Raw genomic sequence first — 21,793 nt, forward strand, 5'->3', positions numbered from 1 at the left:
CGCAGTGGCAGGCACCTGTAATCCCAGCTACTCAGGAGGCTGAGGCAGAAGAATCACTTGAACCTATGGGGTGCAGTGAGCCGGCGCTCCAGCCTGGGTCACAGAGAGAGGGTCCTTCTGAAAAAAAGAAAGAAAGAGAGAAAGAGAGGAAGGAAGGAAGGAAGGAAGGAGGGAGAGAGGGAGGGAGGGAGGGAGGGAAGAAAATCTCACTTTGACGCCCTGTGATTCCATTTCCAACCTGACCAATCAGTACTCCCCACTTCCCAAGTCCCTACCCACCAAACTATCTTTAAAAACTCTGATCCTCGAATGCTCAGAGACTGATTTGAGTAATAATAAAACTCTGGTCTCCTGCACAGCCGGCGCTGCGTGAATTACTCTTTCACTATTGCAATTCCCCTGTCTTGATAAATCAGCTCTGTCTAGGCAGCAGGCAAGGTGAACCCATTGGGCGGTTACATCACGACAGTCCAGCCATCCCACACGTTGCCAGGCCCCCTTGCTTTAGAGACCCTGCTCACTTGCTTGAGCGGATCTGTGTGGCTCTCCATACCCTTGGCTCGGAACCCTCTCATGGATGGGCTTCTACTCTACCTGCTTGGGGTCTCACCATTCAGTGGCTTAGAACTAGAGAACGTGGAAATGACAATCTTACTTTCCTCCTCTCACCAGGCTCTTGAAGTGGGAAGAAACAGTATCTTACACTTAGCCCAGTGCCTTGCACATGGTAGGTGTTCAGTAAATATTTGCTGAACAAATATCAGATGGGTAAGGATTTTCCCCTAGGCTTGAAATGATTCCTCCTCCCTTCCTTGAAGGCAGAGTAGCTAGAATCAGTTTTGATTTTTCTTATTGTTATTATTATTTATCTACTACACAAATACCTAGGCTGTTACAATATGATGTGTTGTGTTGGGATGAGGGTAAGTGAGAGGGGGCTCTGGCCGGCCTGGTAGGAGGCCCAGCAGGGGCCCCAAAGAATTATCCAATGAAGAAGGTGGGACAGTAATCTTTGGAAGAGAGAGAGTAGTCTATTCAAAGTCCTGATAGCAAGAAAGGGCGTGTCTGGTTGCAAGTTAGGTGGGGCAGGAGGGAAAGAGTGGGGGTTTGGGCTGTAGTGGAAAAAGGTCACTCAGGGACAGATCCAGCAGCCTAATAAGTCTTGCAGAGAAGTCTGCACTCAATCCTGTAAGCAATGGGTAACATCAAAGGATTTTAAAAGGAACATGCCTTTTGCTTTGGCTCATGTATTTTCTTCTGTCTGTGAGGCACCTCCCTACCCCAAACCCTGCTTTCTCAAGTCCTATAACTATGCCTGATCCTCAAGCCTGCCATGAGTGAACTCTGCTCTAAGAAGACACCCCAATTGCCCTGTGCTCTGCAAAGCCCCAGTCTGAAACACCTGTCTTCTCACCTCTCCCATAATTTGGATGGACTCACTTAAGCCATATATATTTTGCTTTGTTAGGAGAAAGTCAGAACAGAGTAATAGTGAAGAGTGAAAGTCCTGAAGTCAGGCTGCCTGGGCCCGTTGCTTACCGGGTATATGATTTGGGACAGGGCACTTTTGCTTATCTGAAAAATGGAGATAAACACCGGACCTACCTCAGCTGGGCACAGTGGCTCACGCCTGTAATCCCAGCACTTCAGCAGGCTGAGATGGGCAGGTCACTTGAGGTCGGGAGCTCGAGACCAGGCTGGCAAACATGGTGAAACTCCATCTCTACTAAAAATACAAAAATTAGCCAGGCGTGGTGGCGGGCACCTGTAATTCCAGCTACTGGGGAGGCTGAGGCACAAGAATCACTTGAACCTGGGAGGTAGAGGTTGCAGTGAGCTAAGATCTCGCCACTGCCCTCCAGCAGCCTGGGTGACAGAGTGAGGCTCTGTGAGAGGAAAAAAAAAAAAAAAAGAAAAGGAAAGAAAATTGGACCTACCTCATATGATTGTAGTGCAATTAAATGTATTAAATATACATAAAGCACCCAGCATGGTGTCTGGCACGAATCAAAGATTCAGTGAGGGCCATTCTTTTATTTGCCTGTCTCTGTTACTGAACGATGAGCTCTTTGCAGGCTGGGATTGCGACTCATGGTTTGCTATGCCCTTGGCCCCTAGCACAGGTCCCAGCAGAGTGGGTGTTCAGTCACTGATTCTGCTGTCTTTTGGGGTTTGGATGTGCCCTTGAGAAGCAGCCCTGCAGCTCCTTATTAACTCTTCCATAAGAAAACATATAGGTTCGAGTTTTGCTGTCACCATGTGACTTACCCAAGCTACTTCTCTCTTGGCCTCAGGCTTCTTCATTGCGAAAATAACAACATCTGCTTCCTAGGGTGACTGGCTTTTTTCCCTCAGGACTGGAATGTGGATGTGGAGCTGTAGTGACTGCAGCTACCTGTGGCCCCAGTGAGAGGACATGGGGGCACGGAGGGCTGGGAGCATGGGAAGCGCGGGCAAGAGGGAGAGTGGGAATGAAGCCAGCACTGCAGGGCGACGTCAGATGGAGGGAAACAGTTCTGCTGATATCTTTGGTACCCTGAATCCAGCTGTAGCAGCAAGCAGCTCTTATCCCAGACTTCTCAGCTACATGCAGCAATAAATACCCCTTTTGGCTTAAATTAGTTTGAGTTGGGTCTCCTGGCACTTACCAGAAGCCCTTCTTCCTTCCCTACACTCAGGGATCTGTGTTCGTTCCTGGCAGCGTAGAAACCCGTGGCAGCCACAACACTGTTAATTGCCCTCAGAACTGCTAGGCCTCCTTCCTCCTTCCTAACAGAACCTTGTTTTGTTCAGGCAGCAGTGTTCCTGGCCTGAGAAGATGTTGATCCAAGCCTGTCATGATCATCCTTTTCCCTTTTGCCAGAAATTGGTCTGAGGGTAGGCATGTGACCCACTTTTGGCCAATGAGATAGAAAAAGAAGTCTGCTGGGAGCTTCTGGAAAATATCCTGCTCACTGATAAAAGAAGCTAGGTGATAATACCTTTTTATGATTTCCTTCTATTCCCATACAATGTCATATGAGGATGAGATGCCTGGAGCTGCTGCAGCCATCTTGCAACCATGAGGATAGACTGTGACTATGTAAACTTGTCAGAGAAAAAAATGGAAATATCCTGGGCTCTTTGGGGCATAACAGTTGAAAAAAACAACTCTGTATCTACTTACCTCTAAACTTTTGGTGAAGTTAGAAAACAGCTATTTATATCATTTAAGCCACTATTCATCAGGAAACATTACTTTAAGCCACAGAATTGCTAACTGATGTTGTATATCTAGGTGGTATTACATTTAGTTCCTCATTAAAAGAACCACACGAGGCTAAGAACGTCAGCTCCTTTATTATTATTGTTATTAATTATTTACTGTTATCTCCCCCTAAACAACAGCATAACTCAAATAACAATGACACACACGTCCCTCCAGTATACACAATACCACTAGCCTATCTGTCAGGCTATCTGGCCTTTGCTTGGTTCCTGATGGAGCTCTCTGGAGACAGCTCCCTCTGTAAAAATCCCGACTTAAACATAGGGGACAGAAGAAAATGGGGACCTTGGCCAGATCATAAACTGACAGGCTCCCAGAGTCCTTAGGGAAGGCTAACTTGGAAACCTTGGGAACATGCTGGAAATATGTGGGCAGAGGGCAGAAGGCACTGTTTGTTTTTATGTGATTGATGGACAAATTCCGTATAGGGATATAAGACCTGTATATCACCCTTTGTAGGCCAGGCATGTGGAAGTACAGTGGGGTTAGCTACTGGATTTCATTAACCAAACCATGCAGCATGGTTTGGGAGCCATGGGAATTGGGAGTCCAGAGTAGGAACCTGGGTAATGGGGGAGGTCCCCAGAGAAAAGTAACCCTTGCATTCACTGCAAGGTAAGATACAACGTGAAATGTTAAGTCCCCTTTTATGTGTTTTGCAACTATAGAATGTGCAACATTTTCATCAAGATAGAAAAGGTAAAGAAAGAAAAACTAGGATTTTGTCCTAACGCAACCAAGCATGGTTTGCCAATTGCGCTATCTTGTGGAAAAATCTACCACTACACTATCCAGGGAATCTGTGGTCAGTCCCCACCCCCGCACCCCCCAACATTTTACTTGCACTAAATCTGAGTTCAGCTAAAGTAATGTACCCTGGAATCAGAGAAGCCCTAGGGTTGGGGACAAAACAAGGATGGGCCAGTACTGGCATCTCAGGTACAGGTGACTTCCTGGCTGTCCTGGGGAAGCTCGTTGTTGAAACTGCTCTCTCCAAATGTTGAGTAAGGAGGGACCTGGGGAGCTTCGATGATCAGTAGACCCTCTGGGGAAAGTGAGGCAAACACTGTCACAGGATCCACCTCTGCAGGAAGCCTAGGAGAAACATATGATTTTATTCATTTATTATTGTTAATATAGCTTAAACATTATTTTATTCACTTGAGAGGAAATATTTTTGATAAGAGCTTAGGCTTTGGGGACATATAATGCTGGGTTTGAAACCTGGCTTTACCCCTTTCTAGCTGTGTGGTCTTGGGAAGATTATTCCATTGCTCTGAGCTTGTTTTCTCATCTGCAAAATGAGGATAATAATATTGAACTTGTAGAGTATTTGAACTTCAGAGTCTGAGTATGCTTTGCAATGGTAAAGTGCTGTTTGAACAGTAGTTCTTAACTTAAAAGAGAGCTGTGGACCACATATTTGGTCCCAGGTTGAAGTCTTCACCTTAATACCCACTACTAACCACAATTACTAGCAGAAATGGCACCACTACCATCCCTTTATAGAGCACAAGTAGGGTGTTATGCATAGCAGGCAACACATTTTCATCTGACGTGTGCTTGCTGCAGAGTGCTTCACTACAAAATGCATTATGGGTGATGCAAGCACTAGGCACCTTGGTGGATAAAAGGGGCCAAGCTGGCCACACGTAGATTTCAGATGGCAACATACTCTATGGTATTCAAATACTCTATGGTATTCAAAATAAGCCTTGATTTTGTTCATAACCTAAGTATCTCTGATGTGGTTTGGCTATGTCCACCCAGATCTCATCTTGAATTGTAGCTCTCACGTGTTGTGGGAGGGGCCTGATGGGAGATAATTGAATCATGGGTGGCGGGCAGTTTCCTCCGTACTGGTCTCATGGTAGTGAATAAGTCTCACGAGATCTGATGGTTTTATAAGATTTTTTGCTTGGTTCTCATTTTCTCTCTTGTCTGCTGCCATGTAAGACGTGCCTTTCACCTTCTGCCATGATTGTGAGGCCTCCCCAGCCACATGGAACTGCGAATCCGTTAAACCTCTTTTTTTTTTTTTTTTTACGTAGTCTCAGATATGTCTTTATCAGCAGTGTGAAAACAGACTAATACAATCACTTAGCAGATCATTATTATTATTTTCTTCTTCTTCTTCTTCTTTTTTTTTTTAAAACAGAGTCTCACTGTGTCACCCAGGCAGAAGTGCAGTGATACGATCTTGGCTCACTGCAACTTCTGCCTCCCGGGTTCAAGCAATTCTGCCTCAACCCTCCTGAGTAGCTGGGATTACAGTAACCCACCACTACGCCTGGCTAATTTATGTATTTTTAGTAGACATGGGGTTTCACCATGTTGGCCAGGCTGGTCTTGAATTCCTGATCTCGTGATCTACCCACCTCGGCCTCCCAAAGTGCTGGGATTACAGGCATGAACCACCGAGCCTAGCCAATTATCTTGTTCTTAAAACTCAGTTATAGACAATACCTGGTTGGAGTATTATAAGAGGATGATTAAGAGGTAAGCATTAATATGCCCATTCTACAGATCACAAAACAGAGACTTGGGGGAAATCAGATGAGAAGCTCAATAAGTGAGAAAGCATTGAAGATGGAATTTCTAAACCTAAATCTGGTCCAAGTTCTAATAAGGTTTTTTTTTTTTTTTTTTTTTTTGATGGAGTCTCACTCTGTCGCCCAGGCTGGAGTGCAGCGGCATGATCTCGGCTCATTGCAAGTCCGCCTCCCGGGTTCACACCATTCTCCTGCCTCAGCCTCCCGAGTAGCTGGGACTACAGGCACCCGCCACCACGCCTGGCTAACTTTTTGTACTTTTTAGTAGAGACGGGATTTCACTGTGTTAGCCAGGATAGTCTCGATCTCCTGACCTCATGATCCACCTGCCTCAGCCCTAATAAGGTATTTTTATGATTTTCGGATTGCTTTGAGTGAATGAGACTATTGAGAATTTGGTTTCTTCAACAAACTATTAAAATTGTGAGGACATATAGTGGTCTCATTGGGGTGCCATTATTTTTTTTAATCATGAAATCCATGGCCTTCTGAGTACTTTCTATGTGCCAGGTACTTTAGCTGAATCATATCATTTTGGTGTTAACAATAATCCCACCAGGCAGATTCCATTGCCCTCCCCATCTTACAGATGAGGAAACCGAGGCTCAGAGAAGTGAACTGCTTTGCCCAAGGTCGCTCAGCTGGCAAACGGCAGAAAGGAACTGGAACTGGAATCCTGGTCTCCAAACTCAGAGTACCTGACTGTGATGCTCTCCTGCCTCCCCCAGCACCAGATATTTGAAAGAAGGACTATGGCAGGAAGGCCCAGAAGTTCAATCAAAATCTTTCCACTTGTCCACGTTAGCTCTGCCTATTGTAAATACAAGGGTCTCGATGGAAGAACCAAGGCATGAGGTAAGCCCATTCCTGATCATGGGCAGGACTCCTTCTGGAGGGGCTGGGGAGTCTTTCTTTCACACACTCTCTCTCTCTTTCCCTCTCTCTCTCTCTCTCTCTCTCTTGCTCTCTCTCTCCAGCATCCTGTAGCCACATGAGCCATATCTACCCAGGAGATTCCTTGCCAAATTGGAACCATGGAAATGAACAAGGGTGCTTCTGGGAAGCACATTTGGAAGAAAAAGAGGGAACTAGAAAGCTGCCAAGTCAAGATTTTGAAGCAGAGACAAGGTCAAAAGTTTACAGCTCCCTCCCACTGCTGGGGATGGGCTGACTGTTTAACCATGTGCACACCAACCCAGTGCACACCAGGTACAGTGTGACAGGGTAGCTATGGCCTAGAGCATGGGTTTTGCAGGCAGGCCAACCTGCATTCAAATTCTGACTCTTCCTGACCACAGAGCATGGGGCTGGTGATCTTGCCTCTCTGAACCTATTTCTTTGCAGAAAAAGGGGGGCAATAATAGTATCCACCTCTTAGGGTGGTGTGAGAATTACGTTGCAGTCTTTGGCCTTACATGTTGGCATCTTGACAGCAAGATGGAGTATCATACAAATTGCGGTATCATTGGACCACAGAGTATCAGGGTCCCAAAGGATCTTCCTGATTGCCCATGACAATGGTCTCATATAACTTATGGGGAAACTGAGGCTCAGAGAGATAGACATGCCCAAGGTCTCTCACCAGGTGACTTGCATGTTGAACCCACTTGGTGGGAAGTAATTCCTCTTCATTTCTCTTTCAGTGCTTCTACTTACATCTGAAGCAATGTCTCTGCTAAGTACTAATATGCCTTTAACGCCTTCAGCCTCTATCACTTGCTACCTTCCCTTTTTAACAATGAAAGAACTGAGGCCCGTAGGCAGGAAATATTATCTAGTTAGAATTTAACCACATTTTGCTTTCGTTGGATTTATTTCATGATTGCCTTCCTCAGTGAACATTTTAGTGATGAGAATTTAACTTTATCAAAATGAGTTGCTCTAAAAGAAAAAATAAACCTTTAGTAAATCATGGTACAGCAATGTAAGCATATAAGGCAAAAAATAGTGAAGATGGGATGCGAATGACGGTATTGCAAATGACTGTAATTTGGTTTCCCCTAACCAAATAGGAAGGTCATGGACTTTGAAAGTTGAGAGCTGTGCTCAGGTCCCAATCTGCTCTTTTTTAAAAAACAGCTTTATTGAGATATTATTGGCATATAAAACTGTATATATCTATATATACATGGTATACAACTTGATGTTTTGATGTATATATGCATGGTGAATACAGTGATCACCAGAGTTAAGCTAATTAACATATATTTTGTGTATCTGTGTGTGTTGGGAAGATTACATTTAAGTTAAGAAGATTAATTTTGCAACGCTACCTGCAAATTTTGAATATATAATGTAGTATCACAGACTATCATTGCCATGCTGTACATTAGCCCCCCAGAACTTACTTATCTTGCAAAACTGAAACCGTGTACCCTTTGACCAACATCTCCCCATTTCCCCCGCCACACTGGCCTCTGACAACCACCACCCTACTCTCTGCTTCTACGAGTTCGACGATTTTAGATTCTACATATGGTGAGATCATGCAGGATTTCTCTTTTTGTGTCTTTCTTATTTCACTTAGCAGAATGTCCTCACTCCATCCATGCTGTTGCCAGTGGCAGTATTTCCTTCTTTTTTTTCCTCTGTCACCCAGGCTAGAGTGCAGTGGTGTGACCTTGCCTCACTGCAACCTCTGCCTCTGAGTTCAAGTGATTCTCCTGCTTCGGCCTCTCGAGTAGCTGGGATTAGAGGTGTGCACCACCACACCCACCTAATTTTTGTATTTTTAGTAGAGATGGGGTTTCACCATCTTGGCCAGGCTGGTCTCGAACTCCTGGCCTCAAGTGATCTGCCCGCCTCGGCCTCCCAAAGTGCTGGGATTACGGGCATGAGCCACTGCACCCAGCCTCCTTCTATTTTAAGGCTTAATAATACTATATTCCAGATCCGTTCTTTACTCGCTGTGTGACCTTAGTTGAATCCCATTACTCCTCTGAGCTTCAGTCTCTTTACCCACAAGATGGGCTTGATAATACCTATTCAAGGCCAGGCATGGTGGCTCACGCCTGTAATCCCAGCACTTTGGGAGGCCGAGGCGGGCGGATCACCTAAGGTCAGGAGCTTGAGACCAGCCTGGCCAACATGGTGAAACCCCGTCTCTACTAAAAATACAAAAAAAAATTTAGCTGGGTGTGGTAGCTCACGCCTGGAATCCCAGCACTTTGGGAGGCTGAGGCGGGTGGATCACCTAAGGTCAGGAGCTTGAGACCAGCCTGGCCAACACGGTGAAACCCCGTCTCTACTAAAAATGCAAAAAAAAATTTAGCTGGGTGTGGTGGCACATGCCTTTAGTTCCAGCTACTTAGGAGGCTGAGGCAGGAGAATCGCTTGAACCTGGGAGATGGAGGTTTCAGTGAGCTGAGATCGCGCCACTGCACTCCAGCCCGGGTGACAGAGCCAGGCTCCATCTCTAAAAAACAAACAAACAAAACAAAACAAACCTACTCAATAGGATTCTTCTAAAGATTAAATAAAATTAAATCTATAAATCTCTTAGCATGGTTCTGGGCATGTCATAGGTGTCATAAGTGGCAGAACAGGTATCTGGGAAGATGTGGAATCAGGAAAATAAAGTTTGCTTTGGTTCCAGGCATCCTCCCTTGGTAATTTCCTGCACCCTTGTCTTCCTGTTCTCTTATCCAGGTTGAGTGTGGAAAAGAGGCCAGCTGCAGTCCTTGCCCTGCCCCCAGCCTGAGAGGAAACCCAAGACCTCTCCCTCTCCTTATTCAGTCCAAATGGGGCCTTTCACACAGAGATGGATGTGTTGGGATGAATTTCCTTGCCATAGTTAGGGCAAACAGCTATAGCATCCTGCCTGGGTGGAAATCTCCAAGGATCTCAGCCTGGCTGAAGAAATCTCCCTGTCCTCTAATGACCGGAGGTTTCCCTGGGAGAGGAGACAACGAGGCCTCCTGAGATTGGTCCAGAGGTGTCCCAGACTCCAGTTCGACTCCTTGGTGTCTAGAGTCTGGGCAGAGCCAGGAGCTCCCAGGAGTCCCAGTTGCTGGAGTGTGAGTCCAGCCTTGTGAAGCCTTTTCATAATATTAATTCCCACGGACCAAGCCCTGAGTCTGTATTCCATGCTTAATGCATTATACATATCATCTCACTCCCATCACAACCCCTCCATGCAGGGATGCAGGGATGCAGGAATGGAAGGTCAGGGCAGTTAAGCAAGTTGCCCCAAGTTACCCACCCACTTTCTCATGGAGCCAGGACTCCCTGCACCCGGAGCTGAGATTCAAAATATTTAACAACTGGTGCAGCTGGGCACTGACCATTCAGAAGGGATGGGTGCATGTCATAATGATGGAGGAGGGTCCTCGGACCCTTTAGTTGTTGGAAGGTGGAGAGGTTTAGAGGGTCCTGGGGACAGGATCAGAGTGACTGGGGTTGGCTAGGGAGGGCTCAGGGCAATAGCTAGCCAATATTCAGGGGTCCCTGGATCATGGACCAGTACCCATCTGTGGCCTGTTAGGAACCAGGCCGCACATCAGGAGGTGAGCAGCAGTTCAACCAGCATTACTGCCTGAGCTCCACCTCCTGTCAGATCAGCGGTGACATTAGATCCTCACAGGAGCTTGAACCCTATTGTGAACTGTGTATGTGAGGGATCTAGGTTGCGCGCTCCTTATGAGAATCTAATGCCCAATGATCTGAGGTGGAACAGTTTCATCCCCTAGTCCATGGAAAAATTGCCTTCCATGAAACTGATCCCTGGTGCCAAAAAGTTTGGGAACCGCTGAATATTTTAACAACTAGCCCAGCTCAGCAGCTGAGCACCAGCCTGGAGCAATTTCAATTTCAGGCATTTCCCATCAGGTTACTTCCAGTGAGCTATCTCCCCTAAGGCCTTGGAGCTTGTGAAATACACACACACACACACACACCCCTTTTAAGATGATTAATTCACTTCTTTCTCACTCATTCCCTTTTACAGCTATGCCCTGCTTGTGACTCCACCCTGAGACCTCATTTGAGCCTTGACATCAGCTTCCCTATCGCCTTCCTTCCTCTCCCTTCAGCAATGTTTAATCTGCTTGCTATACCAGGGAGAGGTGTGGGGCACGGAGATGTCAGGCAAGCCAGCGAACATGAAGAACAAACGGTTTGGCGTTTGCCTTATCAGGAAGTGTCCACAGGCTTCCAAGAACTGCAGAGGCTCTGGGAGGGCCAGGGACGGACACGTGGGGCAAGAGACAGGAATGTAGAATCGCAAAGCTGGAAGAAGCCTCAGAATTCAGCTAGTGTGATCTCTCCAGAAACACAAGGTCTTCGCAAAGGCTGATGGAGAAGTTAGGAGTCAACAACAACAATAGTAATAATGAACTGCCACTTATGAGGACCTACGCTGGGCCGTGACCTCATGTCACTTTCAGCCAGGAACTCTGCAAGGCTGGAATCAGCATCTCTTTCACAGATGAGGACACAGCATTCGTTGCTCAAGGACTGAGCGTGGAACTCAGAGGTCAGGGATCTCTTCTGGGCCCTTCTAAATTCTAGTTTTAAAGACCTTGGGTATGTCCTTTCACCTGTGGGAGACCTAGTTTCCCTGTATTGCAAGGAGGGTCATGTTTGTTCTCCCCGATGCACACTTTTGCTGCAAAGGCTAAATGCAACAATGGCTCGGAAAAGAGTTTAGGAGTCGGGCGCAGTGGCTCACACCTGTACTCCCAGCACTTTGGGAGGCAGAGGCAGGCAGATCACTTGAAGTCAGGAGATCAAGACCAGGCTGATCAAACATGGTGAAACCCCGTCTCTACTAAAAATACAAAAATTAGCCAGGCATGGTGGCATGCACCTGTAATCCCAGCTACTCGGGAGGTTGAGGCAGCAGAATTGCTTGAACCCAGGAGACGGAGGTTGCAGTGAGTTGAGACCGTGCCTCTGCACTCCTGCCTGGGTGACAGAGTGAGGCTCCATCTCAAAAAAAAAAAAAAAAAAAAAAAAAAAAGAGAGACAGAGAGAGAGTTTAGGGCCAGAAATGCACACAGTGGAGTGACGCTGATTGCTGATTAGGGAGAAGGTATGTATGAAGCACCCAGCAGTTGTTGAAGTGCGGCCATCATGACCACACTCTGCAGCTCTTCTCCCTATAGGTACTGCCAGTTAGGGGCTCATGGTAGCTTTGGTTCATGGCCTCAGCCTGATTGTCTTTGGCTGCTCTCATGGTCCCCCAGCTTTCCCTGTTAAACATGAATCCCCTTTACTCCCTCCGCTCAGCAAAATAGCCCTTCCTCTGTCCCAATCTCTCAGCCTCCAAACCCCTCTGGGTAGTATGCAGTACTCTCAGGACACTTTCCAGCTTCATTTTTGTGGATGCTCTAGAGAAGGTGCTCATTCTCCCAGTAGGGCAGAGGCAGAGCAAGCAGCCTGCAAGATATTCTGCTAGAGCATTTGGGGGAATCAGGGGATAGTCTTTCTGGTTGGTGACAGGGGTCCTCCCTCAGCTATGCCCCGTGGGTAGGGGCTGTGTGATTATGGACAAGGCATTGTCTCACTTACCCTCAGATGCTTAGTCTACAAAAGGGGGTTGTTCCCCGGGTGCAGTGGCTCAAGCCTCTAATCCCAGCACTTTGAGAGGCTGTGCCCAGGAGTTTGAGACTAGCCTGGGCAACATGGCGAAACCCCATCCGTACTAAACAAATGCAAAAAATTAGCCGGACATGGTGGCACATGCCTATAATCCCAACTACTCGGGAGGCTGAGGCACACGGATCACTTGAACCCAGGAGGTGGAGGTTGTAGTGAGCCAGGATCACACCATTGCACTCCAGACTGGGTGACAGAGTGAGACTCGGTCTCCAGATAAATAAATAAATAATAAATAAATAAAATGGGGTTTTTAATACCCACCTCACAGGGCACCGAGCAGATGAGATGATGCAATCTATGTGCTACCCCTGCTGGGACCCTATTACAGGTCGGCTGGGACACTTCCTTCTCATTAGGTGTGAGGGTTCAATTCCCTGCCCCAAGAATGTTTCTTAAAAGGGAGATGCCCAAGAGGGAGAGACCCCAGATCATGGGTCCCAGGTGTGCCCCCTCCTCCACTCCCACCCTGAGCTCCGTGACTCCAGGTTACTCACTGGATTTTCTTTGTGAAGTTCTTAGAAACGATGCCACCTTCTTGCTGTTTCTCTTCGTGTTTGCCTGGAAGGAAGAAAAGTGTGGTGTGTCAGCATCTATGATCCTTGGGCATCCTTCAGGACTCAGGCTTGGGTTCAAATCCTGGACCTGAACCTGCCTTGCTGTGTGGCTTAGGTCTGCCCTAGAGACTCTAGTTCTCTAAGCCTCAAGGACCTTGTCTGCCATACAGACCCACTTAAGTCCACCTCCAAGGCTGGCTATGAAGGTGAAATAAGGAAATTGATGGAAAGGAGGCGTTGACCGTGGTTTGTAGGTAATGAAGGGTGAGTCTGAGGAAATCACAGAAGCTGGGCCATGTGTTGTACCAAATCTTCCCAGTCTCCCACCTGACTCCTCTTCTCTAACCTGCCAGTAGAACCCTGGGGCTGATATCCCAGACTGGGTGGCAGGCTTGAAGTGGGGTCACGTGCTGAGGGCAACTCTGCCACGTAGCTTGCTTTATAGTCAACAGAGTGCTTTCCTAACTCTGAGCCCAGACGTCGTTCTCCCTTTGATTCCTGACATGGAAACTGAGGCCTGGTGATGGATCCGGGGTCGCCCAGCAGGTCCGTGGTGGCTCTGAGCTTCGAATCAGCTCTCTCTGAGTCTAGGCCAAGTTCTAGGGCCTGACGCCCCTCTGCTCTTGAATTTCTGTCTGTTCCAGCTCTCACTTAGCAATTTAGCCACATTATCTGTAGCCAGTAGTGAAAGCACAGCCTGGAAAAAGAATGCTTCAATCTACCAAAAACGCCCAGCTTCTCCTAAGAGCACTGTGGATGTGAAATTCCACCAGCCCTCCTGCCTCTTACCCTGCGGGACGAGAGGGCTTCCCAACCCCCTTAGGGAGGAGAAAGATGAAATTACGAGAAGGCTTGGGCCTAAACTGGTTTTGATCTAGTAACGTATATAGCACCTTCTAATTCTCTCAGTCTCTCCTCATTCTGTTTTTCTTTAATAAAGAGGGTGGCTCTAGTTTCTCTTTAAACAAACAAGATTAGTACAACGGTGGGGCCATTCGGCTGTTGCTTTTCAGTCCTCATTTGTGGGGCCACCTTCTGGAGACAAGAACTCTCATTTACACAGGGAGGTGCTTCTGAGAGGCCTTGAAATCTAGAATGTAAATAACTTGGTTGAATATAGCAGTCCAGATTTTTTTAAAACTGACAACTTATAGCTAATTACTTTTAATTATTTCTTTGTTGATAGCTTTTTTTGTGCTTTAAGATAATGCATGTGTATGTTAGAAAATGTAGAAAATAGGCGGGGCATGGTGGCTCACTCCTATAATGTCTGCACTTTGGGAGACAGGAGGATCACTCGAGGCCAGGAGTTTGAGACCAGCCTGGACAACATAGAGAGGCGCTGTTTCTAAAAAATAATAATAATAGGCAGGGCATGGTGGCTTATGCCTGTAATCCTAGCACTTTGGGAGGCCGAAGCAGGTGAATCACGAGGTCAAGAGATCGAGATCATCCTGGCCAACATGGTGAAACTCCGTCTCTACTAAAAATACAAAAATTAGCTGGACGTGGTGGCACATGCCTATAGTCCCAGCTACTTGGGAGGCTGAGGCAGGAGAATTGCTTGAACCTGGGAGGTGGAGGTTGCAGTGAGGTGAGATCGTGCTACTGCACTCCAGCCCGGTGACAGGGCGAGACTCTGTCTCAAAATAGTAATAATAATAATAATAGTAATTAATATTATTATTATTATCAGGTGTGATGGTGTGTGCCCGTAGTCCCAGCTATTTGGGAGGCTGAAGTGGGAAGATTGCTTGAGCCCAGAAGTCTGAGGTTACAGTAAGCTATAATGCACTACTGCACTCCAGCCTGGGCAAGAGAGTGAGATCTGGTCTCTAAATTTAACAACAACAACAACAACAACAACAACAACAACAACAAAAGAAAAAATTAAAAAAAAAAAAAAGCCATCAAAACTACCCATAATCCTGTCACCCCAAGGAAGCTACTAATAATATATTTTATATGTTCTGACTTTTCTATGTTTCTCAGAAATGTGTAAATGTTATATAGTATCCATGTATATCAGTATTCTATCAAATGGGATAGTTCTCTGCATTATGTTTGGAACTTATTTTTTCTCTTGTTAACACATTATAATTACTTTTCCATATTACCAAATATTCTTTGACAACATAATTTTTAATGGCTGCAGTGTTCTATTGAGGAATACATAAGAGCTAATTTAACCAATCCCCTACTTTGGGGCACTGAGGAGTTTCCAACATTGGAGAGAACTTCACGGCCCTGAACATTCTTGTAGCTTTACACCAGGCCCTGTGACTTCTTTAGGATTAACTGAAGACTAATCCAACTTCCAGAATTTCTAAGGCTTAATCTGTATTGCTAAATTGCTCTCAGGAAAAGAAATTCGTTTTAAATTGGAGTGTCTGGCTAAGCAGAACATGCTATTCTGTGAATGTGTGGCTGCTTAAACAATCTATCCTGTGCTGCCAACTCCGTGACCACCAGCTGCCTGGCTCTAACACAGGCCTGTGCCCGGAAGAGCACTGTCTGTTCTTTGGTACCCTCCACATAGCCAGGGCGCCGGGAGACCTGCTTCCCCTGGGGACAGGCCAGTGCCTCTGACTCAGCCCTTTTGCATCCGAGAATCCTCCTGCAAGCTGGTGTCCTGGGAAGAATAACTGATGATATAAATAATAATAGCAAAGTAATATAGTGCTTCCTTGGTGTCAGCCACTGTTCTAAGCACCTTATCTATGTCAACTCCTTTAATTTTTGCAACAACCTTAAATAATAATAGTAAAATGATAATATAAGCAGGCAGTTGCATTATTATCATTTTGTAGGTAGGAAACCTGAAGTTCAGAGAGGTTAAGTGCTGTACCCGAGGTCACACAGCTTGGAAGTGACTGGTGCAAAGATTCAAAAGCAGGCAGATAAGTTCTGGAATAGTGGGTTTTGGACTTAAGTCTCTACTCTGACATTTCCTGGCTCATCTCTGAGTGTCTCTGAGCCTCAGTTTACTCTTCTCTGAAATGGGAGTGACAGCACCTACCTTATTGGGTTACTGTAGGAAGCAAATGCAAGCGAGTCACAGAATGGCTCTGAAGTTGTAAAAGTACCATGTGAAGGTAAACGCTTGTGGTTTATTTTGATGTTTGGGGAAAGGACTGCTTCTCAGAAACTAGGTGCCTCTGTCTGCTCTGAAAATAGGGTATTGGGCTGAGGGAAGGGAGGATCTCTGAGCAGGGAAAGCTCCAAGATCTCCACAAGAGGGGCCTGGAGGTGGAGTTAACCTGGTCGAGAGAGAGTGTTGTTAGGAGGATCATCCTGAAACTCAATTTGCTTGTCATTTGCATACTTCCATTGGGGCAGCTTAAGGATTATGAGTGATTTTTCATTTCTTATTTTGCTTTCCTAACTACATATTCTATCATGAAGACATTTTATTTTTGTCAACAGAAAAAAGTAATTAAAAATACATCCGAGGCTGGAAGTCAGAGACCCGTTGCAGACATGCTTTTTTTCAACATGCCTCAGAGAAATGTAAGTGGAACACTATTGGCCCAGCTAAAGAAAGAAGGTGCTGTTTCCAGGGAAGAAAAAGGCCCTGGGACTAAGGAGAAGGGGTGGCAATAAGGCCTTGGGGCTTTCCAGTCTCTATCTTAGCCAGGGTCTGGCCCAGTGGCCCGTGAAGGGAACATCTCTTGGCTGGTGGTTGCAGGATGCGGGCAGGGGAATTTGAGGCTTGCTGGAAATTGTCTAGTCCAGCATGTTCCAAACACTTCCTTGAATGAGACACTCATACGTGGTCAGATAAGACAGGGCTGCCTCTCAGAGATTTATAAACGACATTAGTGACTTAAAGGCTCTGACAAGTCCTGCAATGAGAAGACCTGTTTATAATTTTGTTTTTACTGGTACCATATAAGACTCTGAACTCTCCTACTCCTGTTTCTAAATGCCTAGTAACCACTTGAAGTGCTTTGGTAAATTCTGATCTTGTCTACCTCTTCATAAGACCAACAGTAAAACTGAGGCTCCAGAGGCTGTGGGATTTGCTCAGGGTCACACCGCCAGAAGTAGATCCAGCCATCCTGGCTCAGAACCAGTCAGAGAGGCCTGACATTGAATCTCAGACACTGCCAGGGAGAAGTGGGTGATCTCAGGTGAGTTACTTTCTCTGGGCCTCGGTTTCCTTATCTGCATAATGGGGTTAACCTACCCACACTTCCTAGGAGGTCCTTATGAGGAACCACTGAGCCACCACATGTAGGCCTTTAGCACATACTTGTGGAGGAATGGATTTGTCATTATCTGGTACAGGGTGGGAAAGTGGATCTGACTTCCAACTTCCCTTGAAAATTGCTTTTTATTTATTTTTATTTTTTATATCTTTTGAGACAGAATTTCTTTCTTGTTGCCCAGGCTGGAATGCAGTGGCATGGTCTCGGCTCACTGCCACCTCCACCTCCTGGGTTCAAGCGATTCTCCTGCCTCAGACTCCTGAGTAGCTGAGATTACAGGTGCCTGCCACCATGCCCAGCTGATTTTTGTGTTTTTAGTAGAACAGGGTTTCACCATGTTGGCCAGGCTGGTCTCAAACTCCTGACCTCAAGTGATCCTCCCGCCTTGGCCTCCCAAAGTGCTACGATTACAGGCATGAGCCACCGCACTCGACCCGAAAGTTGCTTCTTAAATAGAGCGCCTGATATCAATTTTATTTTTTTAAACTCTTTCTTTGAAAGCACTTGTATGGACTCTCAGGGAATTTGGATTCTGTCTAGCCGATGTCACTAATTGTACATCTGAAAAGCTTTGTCTTAGTCTTATGTAAGCTCCCAATGACCCCATTTTACAGATGCGGAAACTGAGACTGCATGACTCACCCAAAGCCTCTGGATTAGTAAAATACTTAGCTGAGATCTCAACATGGAGCTGCCAGACCCCACCTGTTATGAAGCACCTACAAAAGAGGATGGTGAAAAGCCCTCCAGGCTGGACAGAAGGTCTCCTAGAGAGGCCACAGGGTAGGGAAGACCCTTGGACTTGGGCTGGAAGCATCTAAGAGCCTAATTAAAATAAGGACAGAAGGAATGGTGATAATCGTTCTGTTTACAGAATGCCAGCCAAGCACTATTATTAGCTCCATTTTATAGACACTCTGCATATGTGATCATAGATAGTCTGTATATGTTTAATCTTTCCTACACTCTTGCAGGACAGATAGTATTATCATCCCCATTCTGCAGATAGGAGAAATGAGGCTCAGAGGGATGAGAAGACTTTCTTGTCCACATCCATCATGCTAGTGAACAGCAGTGCTGGGATCTGAACCCAGGTTTCAAAGAGAATCTATTATTCATTATTTATTGGGGCCTTCCTGGATGCCTGGCATTATAACAACAACGATGGCAATAATACTACTAATTCCTTGTGTTCCAGGTCGTAGAAATGTGAAAGGAAAATAAATCTTGGGGCCCCCAAATCGCTAAGCTAAAGGGAAAAGTCAAGCTGGGAACTGTTTAGGGCCAACCTACCCCCCATTCTATTCAAAGTCAGCCCTCTGCTCACTGACATAGATGCATAGCTGCTTGCCTTCTTTGGAAAGGCTAATCAGAAACTCAAAAGAACTATTCGTCTCTCAGCTACCTGTGACCTGGAAAACCTCTCCCTACTTCAAATCTTCCTGCCTTTGCTTCAAGTTGTCCTGCCTTTCCAGATGGAACCAATGTACTTCTTACATATATTGATTGATGTCTCATGTCTCTCTAACATGTGTAAAACTGAGCTGTGCCCAGACCACCTTGGGCATGTGACAGGAGGACTTCCTGAGGTTGCGTCATGGGCATGTCCTCAGCCTGGGCAAAATAAACTTCCTAAATGAACTGAGATATGTCTCAGATTTTCTGGGTTCACAGGTAGGTACACATTGTACAGCATCACCTCATTTAATACAACAATCTTTACGGTATAACCATTTGAACCCTAATTTCCAGATGAGGAAACAAAACAAGCACAAAGATGTAAAGTAATTTGCACATCCTGCTGGTTAGAGTTGGAGCCAGTTTCGGAACTCGTGCCTGGCTCCCAGCCAACTCAGAGATCTGGCTGACCCTGTCAGCAGCACGTGGCCCCAGCAAGTCTCCCAGCCCACCACACCCGCTGGAGCCTCTGATGTTTATAATTCTGCCATGACTGGCTTGAAACTCCCCCTGAACATTGCCGGGGCTTGTTCCTGCCCAGCCTGTGTTTGCAATGGCTTTGACTGATTTTCTGGAAGGCAAGCCTCTGCCGGGAACACATTCTTTTTAATGGAGCGGGAGGGAAGGAAAAGAAAGCTTTTTCTGCTGCCCAGCTTAACAGGGGCTGAGCTTCCTGTCTTCTCTCTTTCTTCCCCCTTGTATGTTTCTTTCTCCCAGGGTGGGATGTGGCTGTGAGAGCCCTGAGCCTAAAGCTGTGGATAGGCCCAGTCCCTACTCCACTCCTATTGCTGACTCATGGCATGACTGTGAACAAGTCCCACCTAGGCCTCAGCCTCCTCAACTGCAAGATGGGCCTAGACACCCCTGCTACTCTGGACTTGACTGAGGGTGATTTTGGGGAAGAAGTATAAGAATGTCAGCCCAGCCCTTGGCACCTAGCAGGTGCTCAGTAAATCATTCCTTCTTTCTGGCCTCCTAATTCCCAGACAGCCTGAGTCTGAATCTTTGATGCCCTTGAACAAGTTACATTAATCTCTCCATACCTCAGTTTCCTCATCTGCAAAAAAATAAGAAGATAAACAGTACCCACCTCCTCTGGTGGTTGTGTTAGCTGAGATATGATAGGCAACAGTATTTAGCAAAGTGCTGAGCACATAGTTAGCACTCAGAGTTACCAGTTAGTGTTACTACAATTGCTGGTAAGCCTCAGTTTCCTTGTCTGGGACAAGGAGAGGTGTTTCACTGGAAACCAGTTGTGGATATTAACACTATCATTGCTCAGCCTTAACGTGAACTTCTAGACCCTGTGTTGTGATGCTGGAGTGCATGAAATCCCATTTCTTCTTTGTTTTTTAATTTTTTGGTATCTGTTTAACCTGTTCTTTGTATTAAATGCCCTCTGTCAAAATACCCAACGTGGTTTCTATTTTCCTGTCTGTACTCTGATTGATCAGCACCCAAAGGCCCCAGTAGCTGAGTCAGGCAGGTTAAGATCTCTGCTGGGAGCTGGGAGAGAAGTTTTCCATAAAGATAACTTTGCGGGCTGCATTCCTGAGCCCTGAGGTCACCTGTGTCACACTGTCCCAGCGTCTGCTCTCAGGAAACTTTTCTCCTGGCTATTCCCAGGGCTGAGGCCTACTCCCCCGCCCCACCCCCCCTCCCGCCGACCTCCTACCCCTGACTTACCAGACACCTCCACATACCCATCTTTGGTCTTCACCATCAACTCCTCTGGCTTGAAGCTGTGCACATTCACACACACTTTCCAGGGCTCCCCAGGGAAGGGCGGGGGGGTCCGGCCCTCGGCAGGTACCCCAAACCTGGCGGTGGCAGTGGGGCCCCGGGGCACCATGCCAGACCTTAGGGTGCCTGGCCAGGCGGAGGAGAGACGAGGCAGAGCCCAGTCGGGCCAAGAGGCCGTCAAGTCATCTGGGAAGGGGTCCATGCCAAAGCCATCATCCAGCAGGCGAGAGGAGAGGGGAGAGTCCCGGAAGGGGTCTCGGCGCAGGCGGCTTGGGTAGTGGCAGGAGAAGGGCATCTGACCATCAGCCATGGTGGCTGCTGAGCTCAGAGGGAAACAGAGGCTCAGAGAGACAGAACTACCTGCCCAAGGTCACTCAACAAGGTGGTGTGGCTGGGCTAGCTTATTCTTCAGCTTCCGAAAATGCTGCTTTTCTGCAGGGAGAAGCAGAACCAACCACTGCCAGGGACGGTTGTGCCCCCTCGGCTGGGGTCCCAGACCCCAAAGGTGACCCCCAGGCAGGTCCAGCAGAATCCCAGAGGGCCCCTCTCCGCACTGCCTCACGACAGACCAGCAAGCCACCGTCCTCCCAGGCTGCCCAGGCTGGCAGCCAGAGCCGCTGAGGTCTAGAGCGGAGCCAGGAGCTTAATAAACCCAGGGCACACGCGCCTAGAAACTTCTTCTGGCTCCTCCTGGGCTGCAAGCCTTCTATTTATTTGCTGCTGGAGACTGGAGGCGGGTTTTGCAAGCGTCTCCTGTCACAGGAATATTCGGAGGTGATGAACCAGCCCCGGAGAATCCGCGGAGGGAACAGCTGGGCTGTGGGGGGAGCTGGGAGGGGCCGCGTCCAAGTTCAACCAGCCTCTCTGGACACTCTCTCCTCCCCTGGCCACTCCGCTCAGCTCCGCCCTCCGCTTGCTCCCGGCGCTGGAGCCGCCCTCCCGGAGAGGCGCACTAAGGCCTGGCTATTAATAACCCCTAGCCTGGCTGAGGGCTCAGGTCACCCTCTGGAAATACCTTCCCCAGAGCGTGTCGTATCCTGCCTTTCCCCTGGGGACCTGCAGAAAGGGAAGAGAGAGACATTAGCCCAGTGGATTTGAAGGATGTCCCTGGGTTGGAATCCCCAGTTACAAGGTGGCCAAGCTCCTAAAGCCTCAACGCCCTCTGGGGAGAGCGGTAAAGAAAAAACAAAAAATTATACATATATATATGTATTCATATGACACTTGTCAAAGTATGATAAGCAAGACTTTACTGGGCAGGGAAACTTTCTCCATAGATGTAAGGACCCCCGCAATGGGATTTTGCAGTGAGGGAGAAAGATTAGATTTGATTCCCAGTAGGTCATAGGTAAGTGGGAATTTGTAGGCAAGAAGCAGGTGGGGTGGGGGTGGGATCAGCGAATGGAA

The 21,793-nt window shown here is 47.0% G+C and overlaps 1 protein-coding gene across 1 annotated transcript; it reads right to left on the reverse strand.

The window, feature by feature from the left end:
• Nucleotides 1-3,320: 3,320 nt before the first annotated feature.
• LOC105494974 (heat shock protein family B (small) member 8) lies at nt 3,321-21,185 on the reverse strand. Its single transcript, XM_011764079.3, has 3 exons — nt 20,330-21,185; nt 12,915-12,978; nt 3,321-4,363 (listed from the first exon to the last, which is right to left on the reverse strand). The coding sequence occupies exons 1-3, from the start codon at nt 20,694-20,696 to the stop codon at nt 4,204-4,206; spliced, it is 591 nt and encodes a 196-aa protein (XP_011762381.1). The 5' UTR covers nt 20,697-21,185; the 3' UTR covers nt 3,321-4,203.
• Between the last annotated feature and the right edge of the window lie 608 nt (nt 21,186-21,793).

Source organism: Macaca nemestrina, chromosome 10 (assembly GCF_043159975.1).
Source record: "Macaca nemestrina isolate mMacNem1 chromosome 10, mMacNem.hap1, whole genome shotgun sequence".
NCBI classification, from domain to species: Eukaryota; Metazoa; Chordata; class Mammalia; order Primates; family Cercopithecidae; genus Macaca; species Macaca nemestrina.

Excerpts from the sequence above, each read along its gene's own strand:
- LOC105494974 (XM_011764079.3), bottom strand. The coding sequence starts at position 20,696 with ATGGCTGATGGTCAGATGCCCTTCTCCTGCCACTACCCAAGCCGCCTG. Across the intron at positions 12,979-20,329 it reads TGGGTATGTGGAGGTGTCTG|GCAAACACGAAGAGAAACAG; the intron begins GTAAGTCAGGGG and ends TCTTCCTTCCAG. Across the intron at positions 4,364-12,914 it reads AACTTCACAAAGAAAATCCA|GCTTCCTGCAGAGGTGGATC; the intron begins GTGAGTAACCTG and ends TGTTTCTCCTAG.